Source organism: Larimichthys crocea, chromosome II (assembly GCF_000972845.2).
Source record: "Larimichthys crocea isolate SSNF chromosome II, L_crocea_2.0, whole genome shotgun sequence".
Classification (NCBI taxonomy): Eukaryota; Metazoa; Chordata; class Actinopteri; family Sciaenidae; genus Larimichthys; species Larimichthys crocea.
Window position 1 is genome coordinate 1,652,853 of NC_040012.1, and position 23,377 is coordinate 1,676,229.

Consider the following 23,377-nt stretch of genomic DNA (forward strand, 5'->3'; position numbering starts at 1 on the left):
ATCCCTCATCCTCCTCATGTCTTGTCCTCCTCAGGATCGAGCGGTCTACAAAGAGTTTTCCACTCGGGAGTTTTTCGTCAGAAGCTAACATTTCAGTATTTAGCTAATGTAGCATTAGCATTGCTAAGCTAATGGTTAGACATGTCATCATGTTTGTTTCCATAGAAACGTGGCAGGCAGCACACCAAAGTTGTTTTGTTTCCATAAAACTGGCAGCACACTAGAGTTTTGTTTCCATAGAAACGTCGCGCAACACCACTAAAGTTGTTTGTTGTCCATAGAAACGTGGCAGCACACTAAAGTTTTTTGTTTCCATAGAAACGGGCAGCACCCACTAAAGTTGTTTGTTTTCCATAGAAACGTGGCAGCACCACTAAAGTTGTTTTTTTCCATAGAAACGTGGCAGCACACTAAGTGTTTGTTTCCATAGAACGTGGCAGCACTAAAGTTGTTTGTTTCCATAGAAACGTCGGCAGCACCACTAAAGTTCGCAGCAGCCCTGGAGCTAAAGTCCGCGTGACGGCGAAAGGGAAGGCGGTGAGTTCGAGAGCTGCAGCACAGACGGGTCGGGGTGGCCAAGCGGGCGATGGCGTACAGAGCCAAGGTAACACAAAGGACACAACACGTTTATCCTGAAGGAGGCAGAGGAGGAGACAAAGGAGGACGGGAACTAATGCAGGTTATAAACCCTGTCTGTGTTCTGTGTGTCTGTGTGGGCTGTCTGTCTGTGTCTGTCGGTCGTCGTGTCTCCGGTCTGTCTGTCTGTGTGCCTGTCTGTCTGGGTCTGTTGCCTGCTGTCCTGTCCTGTCTTCCGGTCGGGCCTGTCGGTCTGTTGCTGTCCTGTCTGTCTGTCTCCTGTCTGTCTGTCTGTCTGTCCTGTCGTCTTCGTCCTGTCTGTCTGTCTGTGGTCTGCTTCCAGCAGGACATGTCCTGACTCAATGAGAGAGGAGAAGAGGACTCGTCAGACTGATGAAGACGACGAGACGTCTGGATCAACGGACAGCGAGGACGACGAGGTGACGACCAAAGAACAGACCCTAAAGCAAACCTTTAAATAACCCTTAATTAACCTTTAAGTAATGTTTAAGAAACCCTTATGGAACCATGGTCAGAGCTCAGGTACATTTATACCTGAGGTCAATGTTCACGTTACCGTTGAACGACAGGTAACTTACCTGGCTGATCACTTCCTGTGTTGTCCACTTCCCAGAACGATGACGATGACGAGGACGATGAAGATCAGAGCTCCTCCGAGGAATCCAGTGACTCGGACTCGGACTAAGCTCCGCCCCCTCCACCTCATTGGAGAGGACAGGCTGTGCAGGCCACGCTCCTCACATGCTAATCATCCCAGCGGACCAATGAGAAGTGGTGACATCATACTGCGGTCCGCGCTGGCCCCTCCCACCTCCCCTCTGAAAGGGGCGGAGCCTGGCGGAGTGGTTTTGTTACGTGTGTTTTCTGTTTTTTTATCGAGTGTTTGTTGGTTTTTTTATCAGACAGACGGTTCAGACGGGTGGAGTTGTTTTTTAATTTTGTGGGAGCCATGATGGGGGCGGGTTTGTACAGACAGGCAGGGGAGGGCGGAGCCGATTGTTTGTAGTTACCGCTGAAGGGAGGAGCCAGTGTTTAATCCTCAATCCCGCCCTGCCTGAGAAAATTATTAACAAATAAATGCACTTTTTCTCACCGGTGTAGTCCGACGTCCAGTGTAATGATGTATATGAGTGTAAAAGTGACTTCATGCTGAAAACAAACCACAGACAGCTGTTGGTAGTTTCAGGTTTTAATAGACATTTCAAAGTGATATATAAACAAGCTTCTTTCCCACCAAACGTCCGTCACCTGATACAACAAAATAAATATCTGACCTTTGACCCCTAAACATCATACTGAAGCTGGCTCGTCCTCCTTTGGCACGCGCACCACATCACCGTGTAACGACCCCCCCCCCCCCCCCCCCCCGGACGACCAGCATATCACTCAGAGAACTACAGTACCCATCAGCCCCCGCGTCCCACCCACACAAACTAAAACGCCTCCATCGACGATAAAACAGTCTTACACATGCATCGTGGATGTTACCAGGGTTCCAAACTTTATAAAAATGGGACCCCCCCCCTTCCCCCCCAAAAAAGATATGTTTGTTCATCCACACGCCGACCATCAGATCACAGCCTGCATACGGCGACAATCGCAGATCACACATACGCCGAATCACAGCCTGCAGACGTCTTTGACGACGAGCTGATGCGATCGCTGCAGCTGTGATCTGAAGTGAGGTTGACCAATCAGATCCAGACAGACAGCAGGCCGCGACGTGTGACACACACACACAACACACACACACACACACACACACACACACACACACACACACACACACACAACACACACCACACACCACACACACACACACACAGCGTCATAGCGGGGCGTCCAGCAGCTTCTGTGTGCAGGTACTGCTTCACCCCTCCTCGATGCCATTCAGCTTCTCCAGCTCGTGGTAACGGCAGCTGAGAGGGGACAAGACAACACGTTTGTGACATGAGGTCACATGACCTGTGAATCGGATGGGTTCAACGTACTGACCTGGAGGTAGACGTATCCCAGCAGCCTCAGGTGTCGGTCCCTCAGGGCCCGTGAACCGACAGAACCTCGAGTTTTGTGGCAGTAGTGCCACTTAATCGTTGACAGACATGATGACCCTGCAGAGACCAGACCATGACCAGAACCATCAGGATGAATGAACTGCTGCAGAACGGGTCAGAAAACCGTCTGAAGTGGACTGCCACCTCCTGATCTGCCTCGGTTCTGTTGGGGGACTCTCGGGTCAGGTCTGTTGGGGGGTGGAGGTGCGGTGGTGACGGGGGACCTCTGTCGGTACTGGAACCCATCAGAAACGTCACACCCTCGTAGAACCCAGGAAAGCTCGCAGTCCGTACCTTGGACCCCGCGCCCCCCCTCATCCAGGATCTCTTTTTCCCGATGGAGAACTGAACAGAAGTCCGGGGCGGTGGGACCCGGCTGGTCCTGGCACCCGCCGGCCTGAGTCAGTCCATCGGAGGGCGGGCTGCTGAGCGTGGAGCTACTGGCTCTCCAGAGAGTGCTCCTTGGCGAGCCCAGAGTAGAACTAGGCTGCTGGAACGAAGTACGGCCCGTAGTCCAGTGGACCCCCATTAGCTCCCGGGCCGGGGGGGCCCCGAGGCCGCCACGGACCCACAGCTGTGCCACGTATGTGGGGGGCCAGGAAGGAGCCGCCCATGGCCGCCGCCCGGACTGGCTCGGCGCCATCGTCCAGCGCCGCAAACGGAGAGAACTTCTGGAACTCTGATGTCACTGCAGCAACGCCACTATCAGCAGCGCCGGTTTTCGATGTCACGGCGATGCAAGGTGGGGGCGGAGCCACACCCACAGAGAGAGCAGCACCGGTCCTGATGGGTAGAAACCCGACCAGAACCGTCCATCCACAGCACAAAGTCTGGAGCCAAAGACAATCAGATTACGCAGTACAGAAGTACTGTGTACACTGATTATACTGTGTGTGTGCTCTGTCTGTGTGTAGTACCATGTGTAGTAAATCCGGTGGAAGTACTTACTTCATCCGGTTTGTAGTTCGGTTTTCTCCAACCAGCTGTCGCAAGAGCCTCGCCACCAGACTTTATAAAATGACAGGACAAGGCCAGTCAGAAACCTGTCAGAACCTGTCAGAACAGTCCTGACCAGTCAGAAGGCCCGTGGTGTTACCGTGTAAACTTGCGGTTTGGACCTCGTCAGCGGTAGGGCGTGGTTCAAACATCAGAACCTTGTGGGTGTCCTGCAGACGTGGTCCCAGTCCGTGTATCGCAGTACTCGAGCTCCACAGCAGCGTCCAGCAGAGAAGGTACCAGCCGAACGAGTCAGGAGCGTACGGCGTCGGTGCGGATGCGGGGATCAGAGGGGGGAGTCAGAGATGGGCGAGTACAGGAGAGGGGTGGTGTAGAGAAGTTTACCCCTTTATTATTATTAGTGACTTGTATCTGTGCTGTGCAAGTTTTAGGACGAGTATTTTTTTGTTTCGTTTGATAGTTCAGATTGCAACTTAGTTGTCATATTTGTTTTCAAGATGGGATTTTTCCTGTTTTTGTGACCTCAATGCGTTCTTAAAGTTGCCTTTTGGGACATACATGCCATACGTACATATACGTGCCTGTAGAGAGGATATTATACAGCCTAAAAAATAAATAGAATGATAATAATAATAATAATAATAATAACTAGAAGTGTGCCTGACTGGCCCTGATCACCCCCAATACATTAAATGGCTGTCAGCAGGGTGTGTGTGCATGGCTTTGTCTGTTATGAGAGAGTTTTACATAAAGTCTTTATTCTGAAGGGACTCTTATTTTTGAAAGACTTTTGAGCTTTGTGTGCGTGTGTGTGTGCGTGGGTGTGTGTGCAGTGGTGTGTGGTGTGAGCGTGTTTGAGGGGCCAGGTGGGGCGCCACCATCAGAGCAGAGCAGTCCCACCGCAGCTGCAACCCTATAACATTTGACAAAGAAAACCGGCTGGACGAAGAGACAAAACGCTGAAAAGTAACCCCTCGAGACAGAAAAGGATTTCGGGCCAAGCCATAGTCGTATCATGAAACTGACTTCACTGGGAGCATCCTGAGCTCTTCCTGGACGTCTACAGAGGTATTTTATGCAGCTAAACTTAAGAAATGGTGACCGTTTGGAGCGATCGAAAGAACGTCGGTATCTCTGCTTGTTTCCCAGAAAGTTTCCTCCTTCCCACCTTTATAAACATGGCAGTCTATAAAGGCTGTGGGCTTGGTGTTGCTGGCGCATCTGTGCGTCTACCCTTCAAAACTATAACTCGGAGCTTTAGGCAGATGAAATTGCGAGTGAGACGACAAAATCTTCCTACGGTCTATGTATAAATTATCTGTAGAGGGAGCATTGCGGTGGCTGAGTCTAAGGGGCGTGGGCTGCACTTTACAATAGGATATTGTCGACAGGTTTTTTTTTTCACTCCTCCCCTGATCACGCTTCTACTAACTAAGCGATGGTCAAAAAACGCAAATCATCCTACGCGCCTCTCCATGAACTAACACTGGGGGAATTTTTGGTTGCCGTGTTTTTTGCCGAATAATTCGAAAACCGATTTGTGAAACTTAGAAAAGTCATAGCATACGATCCCAGTCCAGCCGGGTCGTTTTGATACCTTTTTTGTGTATGTTTTTTTTAGATTATTTTTTTTTGTTTGGCCTCAAGCTTTTAGTGTACAGTGCGGGAAGGTGGTAGAGAGAGAGAGAGACAGAGCGGCGTGTAAGCTCAGTTGGTAGAGGCAGCCGCCCCATGTGCAAGGCTCACTCCGTGCTGTGGAAGCCGAGAAAAGAAAGAAAAAAATATATTTATAAAAGAAGGATAAAATATGGGGAATAGTAAATATAGTGTGCTCTTTCAGGCACACTCAACAATAATATCAAAGCAAACAGAGCTCTGTATCGGAATAGTAATCGGTATCGGCAGATATCCACATTCAGGTTTGGGAAATAGATAAAAGTGAAAAAATGTGGTATCGGTGCAAATCCCTAGCGGGTTCAGTTTGGTTTGTTTCAGAATATCACGGTCAGGTATCAGGAATGAGATCTGGTGAACCTGGTCCAGGCATTCTGGACCCTGTATCGGGGACGTTACCGGGCGTGTCGCAGTACTACTTGGACGTTGCTGATGAAGGCGGAGGAGAAGACGGCGGTGCAGCAACCAGGCCCGGGAGTGTCCCAGCTGGAACAGAGACAATGAGAATGTTGACGTGGCGAGCGGGCGGCGAGCGAGCGCCTTCAGCTCCACCACCTCCTCCAACCGGAGAGAAAGAACTGCTGCTCTGGGACGGACGGTAAGGCCTCATCCTGCATGCTGAAGGGGAAAACACCAGCTTCTGGATCACCGTGAGGACACAACGGACAAACACACCTGTAGAGTCCTGTAACACAAACACTTGAAACCACATACACTGTCCAACCCTCACCTTACTATCCAGGTAACTCGGGGCCTTCTTCACCGGAAGTCTGCGATTGTGTCCGAGCAGGTCGAGTCCTCTCAGTCGATGCGAGCGATGTTATTTTGGCCGATCAGAGCCATCGTGTACGGAGTAATGCGGTCCACCTTGCTTTGGCAGCTCCTCTGTGAGAGCAACAGGTCCACGTGGGGGTCAGTCACATGGTCAGACAGGGTCAGTCACGTGGTCAGCCACATGGTCGATTCTTTGTTTCAGGATCTAGCTTTCCCTCAGGTTACGTACCGCCAGGCTCTGATGAACCTCTCCTGTCGGTTCGGGTAGAACAGGGTGCGAGCTGAAATCAGCTCCAGACTTGTTGCTTCGCCCCCCGAGCGCACGCCGCCACATCTCATCCAACAGCGCCATAGCCTGGTCACGAACTCCCGCTGACACTGCCAAGGTGTGTGTTGAAACCAGACCGCAGGATCTTCCTGAAGACAGAAGTCAAAATATACAGAACAACATCTGAACACCTGAACCCTCTGACACAGGAAGCAGAGTGCACTTACCTGTTGGCGAGCAAGTTGTTCAGGGTTTGAAGGGTGTGTTGTTTATGCTTCGTGCTGGGCGATGTTTAGCGCCCCCTGTGGCGCGGGCGCTTCCTGCGGCTGCAGCAGGCGCCACTTGAGTCTGTAGTAGGACAGCAACAGGAAGAGGTCTGCGGTTGGCGCTCTCGCTCCAGGTTCTTCTCCAGGCCGGACCAGGCAGGCTCTGTCCGAGGGTGCGAGTGCCCGGTGGACTTCATGCTGGAGCTGAACACCATCGACACTCCTTCTGGTTAAAACTGGTTGCAGCCTGGACGGAGACTTGACTCTTCCGCCTCCAACACCTGGACCAACACATGATAGTCACTGGGAAGACCTAAAGAGAAAGCACATGTTTCCACACACATGTAAACCTGAGACTCACTTGAGAGGACTGAGCCTCACCTGAGAGGAAACTGAACGTCACCTGGAGCCGCATCGAACTTCACCTGAACCGCGCCTAAGCTCAACTGAGACTCAGCCTGAGAGGACAACCTGAACTTCACCTGAGCCTCATCTGAACTTCTCATCCCTGAACCGTTCGCCTGAGCTCAACTGAGACTCCGCCTGAGAGGGAACCTGAACTCACCTGGACCCCACCTGAGAGGACCTGAGCTCATCTGACTTCACCTGAACCTCGCCTGAGCCTCAACTGAGACTCGCCTGAGAGGACCTGAGCCTCATCTGAACTTCCCTGAACCTCGCCTGAGCCTCAACTGGACCTCGCCTGAGAGGACCTGACCTCACCTGAACCCCACCTGAGAGACCTGAGCCTCAACCTGAGAGGAACCTGAGCCTCACCTGAGAGGAACATGCCCCCTCAAATCAGATGATCCTGAGCTGCTGCTTCCCTGTTTTGGTCGTGATGACTCACTCAGGGCCGCCACAGCGTAGAGAACAGTGACGATGCGAAGGTTGTCGAACTTGCGCAATCATGGACAAGGGCGTTCAAACGTCGGAAAGTCCTGATGCTCCAGGATCTGCGCCCGTCGCCACCCTCAGCTCTTACCTCCTCCTGTGGCCTCAGCGTCAGGCGTTGTCTCCCCACCCCCTCCCCACCTCGTGAGGTGTGGCCTGCAGCAGCTGTCGATTCTTTCTTCTCAGGGCAACGGGTAGTGGTTGTGGGATAATCTTGGCGGTTTTCTGGGTGACCCACGCAGCAACCTCGTCCGGCTCTCCGGGCCCCGCGAGCGCTCGATGAGGCGCTTCACCATGTGGAAGAACGGGTCGTAGCTCTCTTCTCATGATAAAGTTCCACATCTTCTTCTTGCTGCCGGCGGCAGCGCCCCCTCCAGCGGCAAGCGCCAACCCCCCTCCATACAGTGTGGAAGTGGGCATGGTGTTGGTAGTGCGGGGGCAGTGGGGGTGGGGCGAGTGGGCGGGTTTGTGGGTGAGGGTGGGGGTGCGGTGGGGGTGGTAGTGGTGGTGGAGTGGAGCTCCTCTGTGAGCGTCCGGGGGCCCTGGTAAAACAGCGGTAGGCGGGGGGAGGCGGGCCGGGTGGGGGAGGTGGGGATGGGGCCGGCCTCGAGGCATGGCCAGCCCCGCCCTTCTCCCCTGTTTGAACTCCACCCCCTGCACCTCCACCTCCACCTCCTCCTCCTCCCCCCGCGGTGCTGACAGGCGGTGGCGTACATGGAGACAGACCTGGTGGGGAAGCGAGGGAGGCGAAGAGGGAGGCGAAGAGGGAGGCGCAGGAGGGCGCACCCGTGGACCAACACAGCATGTCCCAACAGCCAGCAACACCGGAGGCACCACAGCACTCCTACAGGAGAGAGAAGGAGAGGGAGAGGGAGGAAGAGGAGAAGGAGAGGAGAGGGAAGGGAGGAGAGAGGTGAGAAAGGAAGGAGAGAGAGAAGGAGAGAGAGGAAGAGAGAGAAGAGGAGAGGGGAGGGAAGAGAGGAGGGGAGGAGTGGAGAAAAAGGGAAGAGAGAGGGAGAGGAGAAGGAGAGGGGAGAGGGGAGGGAGGAGAGAGGTGAGAAAGAGAGAGAGGAGAGAGAAGGAGGAGAGAGAGAGGAGAGGAAAGAGGGAGAAAGGGAGGAAGAGAGAGGGGAGAGGGGGAGGAAGGGGAGGAGAGAGGAGGGAGAAGGGAAGAAGAGGAGAGGAGAGGAGAGGGAGAGGGGAGGAGGAGAGAGGTGAGAAGAGGAGGAGAGGAGGAGAGGGAGGAGCGAGAGGAGAGGAAAGAGGAGAGAAAGAAGGAGGGGAAAGGGGAGAGGAGCGGAGGAATGGGGAAGGGGAGAGAGGAAAGGAGGAGATAGGAGAGGAGAGGAGGAGAGAAAGAGGAGAGAGGAGAGGGGCAAGGGTCCCGATTTACAGAATGAACCTGGTTTGTTGTTACCGCTGTGAGGTCATTGGTTACAAGCACAGGTTACAGGTGAGGGGCGGGGGCTTAGACTGACAGATGCATCTAAAGTGTAAATTAGTCCCAAAAAAAAAAAACCTGCGTAATCCTGTCCTAAACCGCTTCGCCCTAAACACTTTCCTGACCCTGGAGTGAAGTGTCCTGAGGAAAGGAAAGGGGGTGGAAGGAGAGGGTCCGAGGAAGGAAAGGTGTGAAGGAGAGGTCCTGAGGAAAGGTGTGAAGGAGAGGTCCGGAGAGGAAAGGAAAGGTGTGAAGGAAGGTCTAGGAAAGGGTGTGAAGGAGAGGTGGGATGAGGAGTTAGGGAGGTCATGAGGTGATGTTGGTCTTTGCAGGAGATAAAGATGTAAACAAAGTGTCCAAGTGAGAGTCGGCTCAGCCCCTGTCCACAGCACAAACAAACCACACAACACACACACACACACACACACACACACACTAATCAATGATCAGCTGACTTCATGATGATCTGCGTCACAGTACAGACGCCTGCGTCACATTCAGGTACACAACTTATTGACACCCGATTGACAACGTTTACACAACGTTTTGTCAAACAGCTGGTGTGTGAGCAGCTCCACACATGGGCACGAGGTCCATGTACCACAGGAGGAACCTGACAGAACCCTACAGAAACCTACAGAACCTGACAGGACCTGACAGAAACTGGAACAGGACCTGACAGGACCTGACAAGGAACATAAGGACCTGACAGGACCCTGACAGAACTGACAGGACCTGACAGACCTGACAGAAACGACAGGACCTGACAGAAAACCTGACAGAACCTGACAGGACCTGACAGGACCTGACCAGAAACCTGACAAACCTTGTAATTCCACGTCATCAATAGACGACCAATCAGGCCGCTTGCTCACACACCTCCACTGGCCCACAGCTAACGTTAGCGCCGGCTAGTTAGCCATTAAACCTCAGTGGCGGTCACAGAACGTCACTACATATATCCACATGAATACAATTGACGGTCAATTTTTATTTGGCGTTCCATGTCATTCCACCTGACACGGTGCCACGGACAGAGCCGGCTGTCTGGGAGCTCCAGGCTGGCGGCTCACAGACAGGCTCACAACAGCCGGGCTTGCGGCTCACAGACAGCCGGGCTGCGGGGCCCCCCCTTCACAGAAACAGGCTCACAACAGCCCGGGCTGCGGCGCACAGACAGGCTCCAGCAACAGGCAACAGACAGCCGGGCTGGCGGCTCACACAGACAGCTCACAGACAGGCCTACAACAGGCTCACAGACGATACACCGCAGATAAACTACACTACAAACAAGTAACGGTATCTAGCTAAGCTAAGCTAGCCGTCCGCTGATCTGTGTTAGCCTGTTAGCCTGTTAGCTTGTGTCTGTCCTTAATAACCCGCTCGGTAACCGGCTAACACCGCTCGGTAACCCGGCTAACACCCCCGTAACGGCTAACCCCCGCTCGGTAACCGGTTTACCGGAGCTGTGTTTGCGGCTGGCAGTGACGGATTCACCTCATCGCGCAGTAACTTCGGCAGCTCCGCGCCTGCTGAAACTCCTGAGGCCGCTCAGAGTGCGCGTTCACCGGGGAAGCAGTCAGCGGTTCAGCGCCTCACTCACAGGCCCCGACGCCATCATGCTATAAACCCGGCCAATGCAACTGCAGAGGGCAGCTGACAGCGCCACCTCAGGCTTGCTCCGGCCCGACAACGCACTGTTGACGACACGATGCACTGTGACCGACATCCTGCACTGTGACCGACACCTGCTCCGTGACCGACACATGCACTGGGGCCGACACCTGCTCCGTACCGGACACCTGCATTGTCTGTTAGAAGACACTTAGTGTCTGTAAACTTAGAAGTCTGTAAACTTAGACTCTGTTAACTAGAGTCTGGTAACGTAGATTCGGGTAACTTAGTGTCCTGTTAAATGAGAGCTGTAAACTAGAGTCTTAACTTAGAGTCGGTAAACTTAGAGTCCTGTAAACTTAGTGTCTGTAACTTAGAGGTCTGTTTTACTTAGAGTCCCCTGTTTAACTAGTGTCTGTTAACTTAGTGTATGTTAACTTAGAGTCTGTAAACTTAGAGTCTGTAAACTTAGAGTCCTGTTAACTTAGAGTCCGGTTAACTTTAGAGTCTGTTTAACTTAGTGTCTGTTTAACTTAGAGTCCCGGTAAACTTAGATCTGTAAACTTAAGAGTCTGAAACTTAGAGTCTGTAAACTTAGTGTCTGTAACTTAGAGTCGGTAAACTTAGTGTCTGTTAACTTGGTGTCTGTTACTGGAGAGTCTGTTAACTTAGAGTCTGTTTAACTTTGTGTCTGTTAACTTAGTGTCTGTAAACTTAGGTCTGGTAAACTTAGAGTCTGTAAACTTAGAGGTACTTCCTGGTAAACCCTTAGTGTCCCTGTAAACTCAAGAGTCCCTGTAAACTTAGTGTCTGTTAACTAACTTAGTGTCTGTTAACTTAGTGGTTCTGTTTAACTTAGAGTCTGTTAACGTAAGAGTCTGTTAACTTAGAGTCTGTTAACTTAGTGCTGTTAACTTAGTGTCTGGAAACTTAGAGTCGGTTAACTGAGGTCTTTAACTTAGAGTCTGGGTTAACTTAGGGTGTAAACTTAGAGTCTGTAAACTTTAGAGTTGTAAACTTAGAACTCTGTAACTAGAGTCTGTTTAACTTGGTGTCGGTAACTTAGAGTCCTGTTAACTTAGAGTCTGTTTAACTTTGTGTCCTGGTAACTAACTTAGAGTCTGTTAACATTATGTCCTGTTAACGTAGAGTCTGTAAACTAGAGGCTGTTAAACTTAGTCTGGTAAACTTATGTCCTGTAAACTTAGAGTCTGTAAAACTTAGAGTCTGTAAACTTAGTTGTCTGGTTAACTTAGTGTCTGTTAACATTGTGTCTGTTTAACTTAGAGTCTGTGTAACTAGAGTCGGTTTTAACTTAGTGTCTGTTAACTTAGTGGTCCTGTAAACTTAGAGTCTGTTACGTAAGTGTCTGTTAACTTAGTGTCTGTAAAACTTAGTGTCCTGTAAACTTAAGGTCCTGTTAACTTAGAGTCCCTGTTAACAACTTAGAGCGTTAACTTAGAGTCTGTTAACTTAGAGTCGGTAAACTGTTAGAGTCCTGTAAAACTTAGAGTCTGTTAACTTAGTGTCAGGTTTACTTAGAGTCTGTTTAACTAGTGTCTGTAAACTTAGTTCTGTTAACTTAGAAGTCGTTAACGTTAGAGTCTGTTTAACTTAGAGTCGGTAAACTAGAGTTCTGTTTAACTTAGAGTCGGTAAACTTAGAGTCCGGTAAACTTAATGTCTGTAACTTAGAGCTGTTAACTTTGTGTCTGGTATTAAACTTAGGTCTGTTAACTAAGTGTCCTGTTAACTTAGAACTCTGGTAACTTAGAGTCTGTATTAAACTTAGTGGTCGTTAACTTAGTGTCTGTTTAACTTTAAGAGTCTGTTTTAAACGTAGAGTCGGTTAACTTGAGTCTGTTTAACTTAGTGTCTTAAACTTTAGAGCTCTGTTAACTTAGATACCTGTTTATTAAACTTAGTGTCCTGTTAACTATGTGGTCTGTTATTAAACTTAGTGTCCTGTAAATTAGAGTCTGTAAACTTAGTCTGTTTAAAACTTTGGGTCTGTTATTAAACTTAGTGTCTGGAAACTTAGGTCCTGTTAACTTAGAGTCTGTTTAACGTAGAGTCCGTTAGGAAACTTAGAGTCTGTTAACTTAGAGTCTGTTACTTAGTGTCCTGTTATTAAACTAGTGTCTGTGAACTTAGTGTCTGTTTAGTAAACTAGTGTCCTGTAAACTTAGAGTCTGTTAACTAGAGTGCTGTTAACTTAGTGCTGTAAACTAAGACCTCCTGTTAACGGTAGATCTGTTATTAAACTTAGAGTGTCGTTAACTAGTGTCCGGTTAACTTAGAGTCTGTTAACTTAGACGGCGTTAACTTAGAGGAGTCCGGTTATTAAACTAGAGTCTGTTAACGTAGGTCTGTAAACTTAGACTCCTCGAGGAGGAGGAGGAGGACGGAGGGACGAGAGGAGGAAGGACGAGGAGGAGGAGGAGGACGAGGAGGAGGGAGGAAAAAAAGGAGGGAAGAAGAGGAAGAGGAGGAGGAGGAGAGTAAACATCATTCCTGGGTTTGTTTTAGTGTTTTTTAAACGTTGTCTGTTGCGGCCTTTAGGGGGCGACGTCAGGAGGCCTGCAGAAACTAACTTTGCTTAGTAATAGTGACATCATGAACACCATGCTGGGCTCTGATTGGCTCAGAGGTTCGTTCATGGTAATATGAATGAGATAAAAAGTCTAACAGATAACAGTCTGATGCTGTTTCTCCAGACCTCTGTGGTCGCCGTGGATAAGTGTGGCAGTTACCTTGATCCAGGCCTCCAGCTCCGCCTTGTACCCACCTGCTGCTCCTCACCTGCTTTTGTACTTGTCCTTCTGCGTCTGGCTCAGCTTGTGCCCACCCTCTTCCCGACTCCACCATCCGCTCCTTCAGGCTGAAGTGGTTCAGCTCGCCATTGGTCAGCAGCTCCTGGGAGAACATCTGATACCCGCTCCCTGTTGGACGACACAACAACCACGACTCACTTCCTGTTTCTGATTAGAGCGACTAAACAAACGCTGAAACACGTCCACAGGTTCTGCTGGTTCTGGCAGTTGGGAGAATCAGCTAAACCAGAACTCGTCAGAACCCATCAAAACCTGTCTGACTCGTGGATCCGGATGGTTCTGACCACACTGGCGGTTTCTTTGGTTCTCCGTCAAACTTTGGCTTCCTCTGACTCTGACCCGCCGGAGGAGTCCTCACTCCAACACCTCCCTCTGCAGGACAGACACAAGACATCAGGACCGAGACCAGGACCTGAGTAACACTAAGGGAGCTGACTGGTGTGTCAGGTGTGTGGCGAGGTCATGAGAGGGGGCGTGGTTCACTGACCACAGGTAGGTACCTCGTAACGTTCTTTCTGGTCCTCCGCCGCCTCTTGGATCCAGGGGATTTTCTCCTCTTCTCCATTGACTTCCAGGCCGCCTCCATCCCGGTCTGGGCCTTCCTGCGGTCACTCTGTTGACGTGTCACATGGCCCGCAGGTTAACGGAGGGGGAGGGGCATAAAATAAAACCCACGTAGTTCTCTCACTCACTCTGTATTTAGCCAGGTAGTCTCCGATCACGCTGTGCTGCACATCCTCGGCTGTTTTTCGGCGTCTCGGGAAGCTTCGCCGTCTTCTTCCGTCCCGTCGCTCCTTCGGTGGTGGTCCGGCAGGTACCCACGGCTCAGGCTCCGCCTCCCGACAGCGCTCCTGGGATAAACAAACACCTCACAGGTGAGTGTGCGTCTGTTGCTGAATTGTGGAGTGAAGAAGACGTGTCACACTTAACTGACGGGGACTTGCTCTTGTGGGCTGGAGGCACGCCCAGTTTGGCCCGCCCCCAGCTTCTCCTCCGTCATGACCCGGTCTCGCTCCTCCTCCGGGAGACTCTGAGAACAGAACCGAGCTCAGTGAAACCCGAACAGGTGTGTACACAACATCATGAGGCTAAATCTGCTTCAACGTACCTCCAGGAAGCGCTGCAGGTCGACGTCGTACTGCTTCTTCCTCTGACCAAACACACGAGACACACGTGAGCGGAGTTACGTGAACAACACGTGATGTTGCGTGTTCATAACCATAGACATATATACATAGACATATATACATAGACATATATACATAGACGCCGCATTGAACGCTGAATCGTACGTCGACGTCGCCGCCATATGGGATGTGGCAGGTCTGCCCGTAAACTATAACAGGAAATGGACTGAACTTCATAAAGCGCCTTTCTACAAAGTTCTTTAAGTTAATGTCTCTTATACACACCCATCACACACACACAATATATCTGGGAAAAACAGGCACCAAACAACGTATGTAACTTTTAAAGTGATGATTATAAATGTTTACTCCTTATGTAGCACCAAAACCAACGTATGTATTTTCTAATGCTGAGTGTTTACAGCTACTAATGTGTGTAACACTGTTACTTGTATGATAAAATTGAACATTTATATTTAACATTAATCTGTGTCTTAATAACCAGATCCTGAAATGTAGAGTGTACATGAGGGTTTCTGAATAAAGAGCACTAACGTGTAACATACAATACACAACACACACCACACACACTATATATATATATATATATATACACATACATATAATATATAATACACATACATATAATATATATATATATATATATATATATATATATATACACCACAACACACACACACACCAACAATATAATATATAATATATTAATAAATATATATCTATATATATAATATATATATATATATATATATACACTACTAATAATAATATACACAACACAACACCCACACAATAATATATATATATATCTATATTATCTATCACACCTATCTACTATACTATATACATTCCTATATAATATATCCTATATATATATATATACATACATACATACATACATACACACACATATATATATATATATATATATCATATTATCTCTAGTTAATATATCTCGACTCAATATATATCTTTTATACTATATCTCTATAATCATATCTCCTCTTCCTTATCTGGTGTGGCGTGTGGTTGTGCTCTTTTTCACCGCCCCATTGTCCCTCTACTTCGGTCTGGTTTTTCGCCACAGTTATGTTCTTTTTCGTTTTATCTCCAGTCGTTTTCCACATTGTGCTGTCACCCTCAGCCATTAGAAAATACATACGTTGGTTTGGTGCTTACATAGAGTAAACATTTATAATCATCACTTTAAAAGTTCCATACGTTTTTCTTTGGTGCCTGTTTGTTTCCAGCATATATTAGTGTGTGTGTGAATGGGTGTATAAGAGACATTAACTTGAAGAACTTTTGTAGAAAGGCGCTTTATGAAGTTCAGTCCATTTCCTGTTATTAGTTTACGGGCAGACCTGCCACATCCAATATGGCGGCGCCGTTTACGTACGATTCAGTGCTCAATGCGGCGTCTATGTATATATGTCTGTGTATATATGTCTGTGTATATATGTCTGTGTATATATGTCTATGTATATATGTCTGTGTTATAGTCTATGTATATATGCTGTGTATTATATGTCTATGTATATATGTATATATGTTCTATGTATATATGTCTATGTATATATGCTTATGTAATATGTCGGTGTATATATGGTATAATGTCTTTGTATATATGTCTATGTATAAAAAAGATATGTCTGTGTATATAGTGTCTGTTGTATATACTTGTCTATGTATAGATGTCTGTGTATATAGGTCTGCTGTAGATATGTTATGTGATATGTCGATGTATAGAATGTCTGTGTATATATGTCTATGTATATATGTCTATGTATATATGTCTGTGTATATATGTCTATGTATATATGTATATATGTCTGTGTATATATGTCTGTGTATATATGTCTATGTATATATGTCTGTGTATATATGTCTGTGTATATATGTCTGTGTTCATAACTACCTGCTCGCAGCGTTTCTGGAACATGTCCTTCTCCTTCTGCGTCATCATCTTCCACTGTTTACTGCAGAGCACCATCCGCTCCGTGCTCGGGACGTCCTTCATGTTCACCATCAGCTCCGCGCAGTACAGAGAGTACCCGTTACTACAAACACGCCACAAACACGCCACAGTCAGCCGTGCGTTCATTAGCCTCGGTAACTTTGTTAGCTCGGGCTCGTTTGGACTCACGGTGGCGGTTTGGTCGGTCGTCCGTCAAACTTGTCCTTCAGCTGTCGCTCTGCTTTGGTGAGGACAGAGCGAACGTGTTCGTCAGAGTTCACGTCAGGGTGAGCTTCATGATACGCCCTCATACTGCCCTACACACACAGAAGGACTGGTTCAGTCGGGTTCTGTCTGGTCTGGTTCTGTCGGGTTCTGTCTGGTTCTGTCTGGTCTGGTTCTGTCGGGTTCTGTCTGGTTCTGTCTGGTCTGGTTCAGTCGGGTTCTGTCTGGTCTGGTTCTGTCTGGTCTGGTTCTGTCTGGGTCTGGTACCTCATAGTCCTTCTGGAGCTCCAGGGCCTTGCTGATCCACTTGAGTCTCCTCTTGTCAGACAGTTGGGACCACTGTCTCCTCAGAGCCTCCTTCAGCTCCTTCTGACTCACCTGGAACCAGAACAGGTACACACCTGAACACACCTGAACACACCTGAACCTAACCTGTGTGTGTGTGTGTGTGTGTGTGTGTGTGTGTGTGTGTGTACCTCTGGGTGGAGCTTCATGTAGGCCTTCTTCTCGTGGTTGTACCACAGCTGTTGAGGAGTTTTGGGTTTCTCGGGCAGGTCGGACTTCTTCCTCTCCTCGATGAGCTCGGGATGCTCCTCCCTGCAGGTCAGCTGACATTAGCCATGCTAAACACGTGCTAAATGCTAACAGCATCAGGTGACCGTGGAAACAAAGTGATGACCTCAAACTTCCTCTCACTGAACGTCTCAGACGTCTCAGACGTCTCAGACGTCTGAGACGTTCCCCATGCTCCCTGTTGGTCCTACCAGATCAGGGGCGTCCCTCTCTACCTTCAAACACCCCCTGAAGAGCTGGAAGTCTTCTCTACAACACTACCAACAGCTGGACATGACACAGCTGGACATGACACGTCTGTCCTCTACAGCTGGACACGACACGTCTGTCCCTCTACAGCTGGACACGACACGTCTGTCCCTCTACAGCTGGACATGACACATCTGTCCTCTACAACTGGACCTGACACATCTGTCCTCTACAGCTGTCACAGGACTTACTGCTGCACTAACACGTCCTCATCACTCTGACTTTTTGGATCAGAACTTTCATTGAATGCTCGTTAAATTTTTGATGAGTCGTCATCGCTGACACCTGACCAGCTGTCTGTCATCAGGGGAGTCCTGATGACAGACAGCTGGTCCGGCTGGTTCTGGTCGGGTCTGGTGGACTCACTTGAATCGGGCCATGTTCTTCTCAAACTCTTCTTTCTCTCGTTGGAACTCGGTGATGTATTTTTGCTGCAGGAAGAAAATAGAACGTGTTTGAACCAATCAGCCAATGTGTCTGAGCCGATCAGCTGACGTGTTTGAGCCAATCAGAGAGGACTGACCTTCTTCTTGTCGGGCAGCTCCTTGTACTTCTTGGACAGGATCTTGGTCAGGTCCAGGTTGCTCATCTCAGGGTGGATTTTGGCGTATTTGGCTCGTTTCTCCATGAAGAAGCGAAAATACGGAGTCAGAGGCTTCTTCGGGAAGTCTGGGTGAGTCTGAGGACAGAGCACAGGCCAGAGATCAGAGGACAGGTCAGAGGTCAGGTCAGAGGTCAGAGGACAGGTGTCCAACTCACCTTCAGTTTCTTTCCTTTGTACGGATTCTTGACAAACTCCACTGCGTCTACGATGAGTTCCGTCATTGTCCGGTACTTCCTGACCTGAACAGGACCAATCAGAGGACAGGTCAGAGGATACAGGACAGAGTTCAGAGGACAGGTCAGAGGATACAGGACAGAGTTCAGAGGACAGAGTTCAGAGGACACAGGACAGAGTACAGAGGACAGGACAGAGGACAGGTCAGAGGATACAGGACAGAGTTCAGAGGACAGGTCAGAGGACAGAGGACAGGTCAGAGGACACAGGACAGAGGACAGAAGACAGGTCAGAGGACACAGGTCAGAGTTCAGAGGACAGGTCAGAGGACAGAGGACAGAGTTCAGAGGACACAGGTCAGAGTTCAGAGGACACAGGTCAGAGGATGTCCTGTGGTTGCGTGGACGTTACCTCTGAGGACACGCGGTGCCATTTCTGTCGACACATTTCTGCGCTGAAGTTTCCAAAACAAACTTTTTCCCAGTCGAAGTGAGACTCTGTCGTCTTGTACTTCATCGCATCTCCGTCAGGCAGCAGACTGCGAATCCTCTCCAGGAGCGTGAGACAGTCCTCCTTAGACCACTCATCTGTAGACAGACAGGCAGACAGACAGGTAACAGAGAGAGGGGGGGGGCATCAGAGACAGAGACAGAGAGAGACCCTAACCCTGCCATCTGTACAAAGACATCAGGGACATATATTTCCCACAAATTACAAACACCCAGAAAGACTTTGAGACATTAGACCACATCCAAAAACTTCCAAACCTGCTGGGTAAAGTCCAGCAATGTGCAAACGTAGCTGCAAGATTTGTGAACTGCTGCAAGCACAGAAGGACGTCCAGAGGACAAGAAGGACAGACAGAAACCATCCCCTCCTGCTGGACATCACTTACTTTGTACATATTGAACAATTAAATTATTTTAATTTCATATTCCTGTATTTGATGTTAAAACATTTATCTGTGCTTCCTGTTGATGTCACGCTTTGGCAATGTAAACATGTTTCCCATGCCAATAAAGCTGAGAGACAGACAGACAGACAGAGAGAGAGAGACAGAGACAGAGAGACAGACAGACAGAGAGAGAGAGACAGACAGACAGACAGACAGAGTGTGTGTGTTACCTGGCTCGCTCTTGATCCTTGCACTCTGTCCTCTGGAGACGCTGCTGCCGTTCATCCTGACGGAGAAGACTCCGCCCCTTCCCTCCTCTGAACACACACACACACACACACACACACACACACACACACACACACACACACCTGTATTAATTCAGAGCTTTGATCACATGATCATCAGGTGGCTGGGGCAGCACTGGCCACCTCTGGAACCTGACTGGACACCTGAGGTGCCGCCTGAGTTGATGGACAGGTCTGCATGTTTCGTTGAAAGCAGAATAAACGGGTTTGAAGAGAGTCCTGGACGAAGAGGAGCCTCTGACATCACTCTGACATCACTCTGACATCACTCTGACATCACAGCTGCTGTAACTATACTGCATGTCCAGAGATGACTTTACTTTGGCACTGACTTACCTGCATGATCCAGTTTAATTTAAGCTCACCTGGTTTCAGATTAACACAAAGGTGTAAGGTAAAGTATCTATTTGTTTGTACAAGTATCTGTTTGTACAAGTATCTGTTTGTATGTACACATATCTGTTTGTATGTAAAGTATCTGTTTGTATGTACAAGTATCTGTTTGTATGTACAAGTATCTGTTTGTATGTACAAGTATCTGTATGTACACATATCTGTTTGTATGTACAAGTATCTGTATGTATGTACAAGTATCAGTTTGTATGTAAAGTATCAGTTTGTATGTAAAGTATCTGTTTGTATGCACAAGTATCAGTTTGTATGTAAAGTATCTGCATGTACAAGTATCTGTCTGTATGTACAAGTATCTGTTTGTATGTACAAGTATCTGTTTGTATGCAAAATATCTGTTAGTATGTACAAGTATCTGTTTGTATGAAAAGTATCTGCATGTACAAGTATCTGTTTGTATGTACAAGTATCTATATGTACAAGTATATGTATGTATGTATGTATGTATGTATGTATGTATGTATAAGTATCTGTTTGTATGTAAAGTATCTGTTTGTATGTAAAGTATCTGTTTGTATGTACAAGTATCTGTATGTATGTACAAGTATCTGTATGTACACATATCTGTTTGTATGTACAAGTATCTGTTTGTATGTACACATATCTGTATGTACAAGTATCAGTTTGTATGTAAAGTATCTGTTTGTATGCACAAGTATCAGTTTGTATGTAAAGTATCTGCATGTACAAGTATCTGTCTGTATGTACAAGTATCTGTTTGTATGTACAAGTATCTGTTTGTATGAAAAGTATCTGCATGTACAAGTATCTATATGTACAAGTATCTGTTTGTATGTACAAGTATATATATGTACAAGTATCTGTATGTAAAGTATCTGCATGTACAAGTATCTGTTTGTATGTAAAGTATATGTATGTACAAGTATCTGTATGTAAAGTATCTATATGTATGTAAAGTATATGTATGTACAAGTATCAGTTTGTATGTAAAGTATCTGCATGTACAAGTATCTGTTTGTATGTAAAGTATCTGCATGTACAAGTATCTGTTTGTATGTAAAGTATCTGTATCTACAAGTATCTGTTTGTATGTAAAGTATCTGCATGTACAAATATCTGTTTGTACAAATATCTGTTTGTACAAATATCTGTTTGTACAAGTATCTGTTTGTACAGACACATGCAGTATAATACATTTTATGTTACTCCTGTCCTCCTACGTATTGGACCCAATGTCAGATCAGTCAAATGGGCCGGGTCTGAACATGCAGCTGATCCGACTCAGTTTGACTGATCTCCATAAAGGACTGTTCGGTCCGGTCCGGTCCGGTCCGTCTCGTGTTCCGGCGGTTTTTATTCTGAATAAGGTGTGTGTGTTTCTGACCCTGCGTGTCCCGGCGTGGACCCGGGGGGCGGTAGAGAGCAGCTCCGTAAATCAACAGTTTGTTCGGATTCAGACTGTTTACGGGCCGGAACCACCGACACGTCTGACCGGGTCGCGGCGGTTCTGGCTCGGTTCTTCACGGCAGACGTGCCGCTGTGTTGTGTTTTTCTAAGCGGGGTTTGGAGCAGAGAGTGTCCGGACATCAGCGCTGTTATCCGGGCCGCCAGGCTGCAGCTGCCCCGGTAATGGCGTCCGTCCTCCGGCAGGAGTCAGCACGCAGCTTCCGCTGGCACGCGGAGCTGCTGAGCTCACCTTCCCAGGTGAAACGTGGAAAACGGATTTTAAATAAAAACACACACGGAAAAACACGAACACGGTTTAAACCCGAACCGACGGCTCGGTTCGACACGTGCTCCATGCCCGCTGCATGAGGTGACCGCGGTAACGATCAAAGTGTTAATTAGTCTTTAATTATCAGTGATCGTTAATTTAAACGTTCCGTCGGCGCCGTTTCTCCGGTAACGGAGCCGATCGAGCGGCTGCGGACTCGCTGCTGCCCCAGAAGCTTCACTGCGAAGCCGCCATGAATGTTCTGGTGACTCGGGGACAAACGGCCAGAAAACCGCAGAAATCTGTTTAAAATCACGGCCAGCCGCTTACCTGCAGGTTCGGACAGACACCCGGGTCAACACCGCACACCGCCGTGGTCGTTTGGGTAATTTCGGGACTTTCAAAGTGTGTTTTTTTCAGCCGTAAACCCCGGGGAGTCAGGTCGAATCGAATCCGACAAAAGGAGCGTCTAGTCCGGTATGAAACTCCGCCCAGCGCCGCAGGGGGAGGAACTCCGGGGGAAAACATGAGCACAAAGGCGGAGGATGAAACCAGAGACAGCGGCTCCAGCAGCAGCCAAGCCCGCGGAGCGAGCAGGAGCACTGAGCTTTATTTCATTTACACAAACATCCAGGCACTGTTTAAACACGCACTGGCTCCTCTCTCTGAATCTACCCTCCTGACTTTAACCTGGTCCGGGTCCAGATGCTGGACCGGGCCCGGGGACCGGACGGCCAGCCGACGACAGAGATGCGGCCGTGGGGACGCGGAGAGCGGCTGCACGCTGCTCCGGGCTCCGAGAGGGAGAAGGTCCGCAGAAAGTCCTCCGGTCTGCCGCCTGCCCAGCTCTCCTCCCCGGCCTGCCGCGGTGCTAATCAGCGGAGTAACCCGCATCCGCATGGCATCCTGCCCGCCGAGAACACACCGTCTGCCGGGTCTGATCTTCCCGACTCACCGGTCCGGTCCCCTCCCACCGAGAGGAGGGCAGAGCGGACTGACCGTCTGTCCGGTCACCTGTGCTCCTCCGGGGAGACACTCAACAGGTGTGCGGAGGAGGAGGCAGCTGGGCGGTGGGGGGTCCACCAGGGTCCGGGTGTCTCGTTCTGTATTTAAACAGTTTGATGAATAAAATCAAATTTATTCAAAAACACTTTAATTTAATTTTCGTGTTAACGCGCGCGGCGTGTCACACTGCGCGTGCACGTGTGTGTGTGTTACTGTCTCTCACTTCCGCCTCCTGCTGGTCAGGATGATTTACACAAACCCCTAAATAACATTTAAGCAACCTTTAAATAACAGTTACCTTCAGACAAACTGAAGTTCTTGTAATTGGACCCAAACACCTCAGAAACTCTCTTTCTAGAGACTTAGTTACTTTAGATGGGATCACCCTGGCCTCCAGCTCCACTGTAAAGAATCTTGGAGTTGTTTTTGATCAGGATTTGTCCTTTAACGTCACATAAAACAAATTTCGAGGACTGCATTCTTCCACTTACGTAACATCGCTAAAATCAGACGCATTGTCTCTCAGGCGGATGCAGAAAAACTAGTCCACGCATTTGTTACTTCAAGGCTGGACTATCGTAACTCTTTGTTATCAGGCTGCTCCAATAAGTCTCTGAGGACTTTGCAGTTAATTCAGAATGCTGCTGCACGTGTTCTGACAGGAACCAAGATGTAATTCATTGTCATTTTATCAGTCATTGTATTCAATTGTCATTTATCAGTCATTGTAATTCATTGTCATTTTATCAGTCATTGTAATTCATGTTCATGTTATCATCAT

At 48.5% G+C, this 23,377-nt stretch overlaps 1 protein-coding gene across 4 annotated transcripts in view; it reads right to left on the minus strand.

Moving 5' to 3' along the window:
* ubtfl (upstream binding transcription factor, like) overlaps nucleotides 1–22,948 on the minus strand; it is a 27,838-nt gene extending 4,890 nt beyond the window's left edge. The window contains exons 1-11 of one of the 4 annotated variants that reach the window (XM_027291846.1): nucleotides 21,922–22,947; nucleotides 19,428–19,514; nucleotides 18,714–18,889; nucleotides 18,284–18,367; nucleotides 18,048–18,203; nucleotides 17,891–17,955; nucleotides 17,179–17,299; nucleotides 16,970–17,080; nucleotides 16,667–16,794; nucleotides 16,439–16,580; nucleotides 14,481–14,522 (exon numbers count right to left, since the gene is read on the minus strand). In XM_027291846.1, coding sequence (XP_027147647.1) covers nucleotides 14,481–14,522; nucleotides 16,439–16,580; nucleotides 16,667–16,794; nucleotides 16,970–17,080; nucleotides 17,179–17,299; nucleotides 17,891–17,955; nucleotides 18,048–18,203; nucleotides 18,284–18,367; nucleotides 18,714–18,889; nucleotides 19,428–19,482 — 1,080 coding nt within the window. In that variant the 5' untranslated portion in view covers nucleotides 19,483–19,514; nucleotides 21,922–22,947. Of the gene's footprint in view, nucleotides 1–14,480; nucleotides 14,523–16,438; nucleotides 16,581–16,666; nucleotides 16,795–16,969; nucleotides 17,081–17,178; nucleotides 17,300–17,890; nucleotides 17,956–18,047; nucleotides 18,204–18,283; nucleotides 18,368–18,713; nucleotides 18,890–19,427; nucleotides 19,515–21,261 lie in introns of all 4 variants that reach the window. The other 3 variants (XM_027291853.1, XM_027291841.1, XM_027291851.1) reach the window with 3 other exon arrangements.
* Nucleotides 22,949–23,377: the final 429 nt, after the last annotated feature.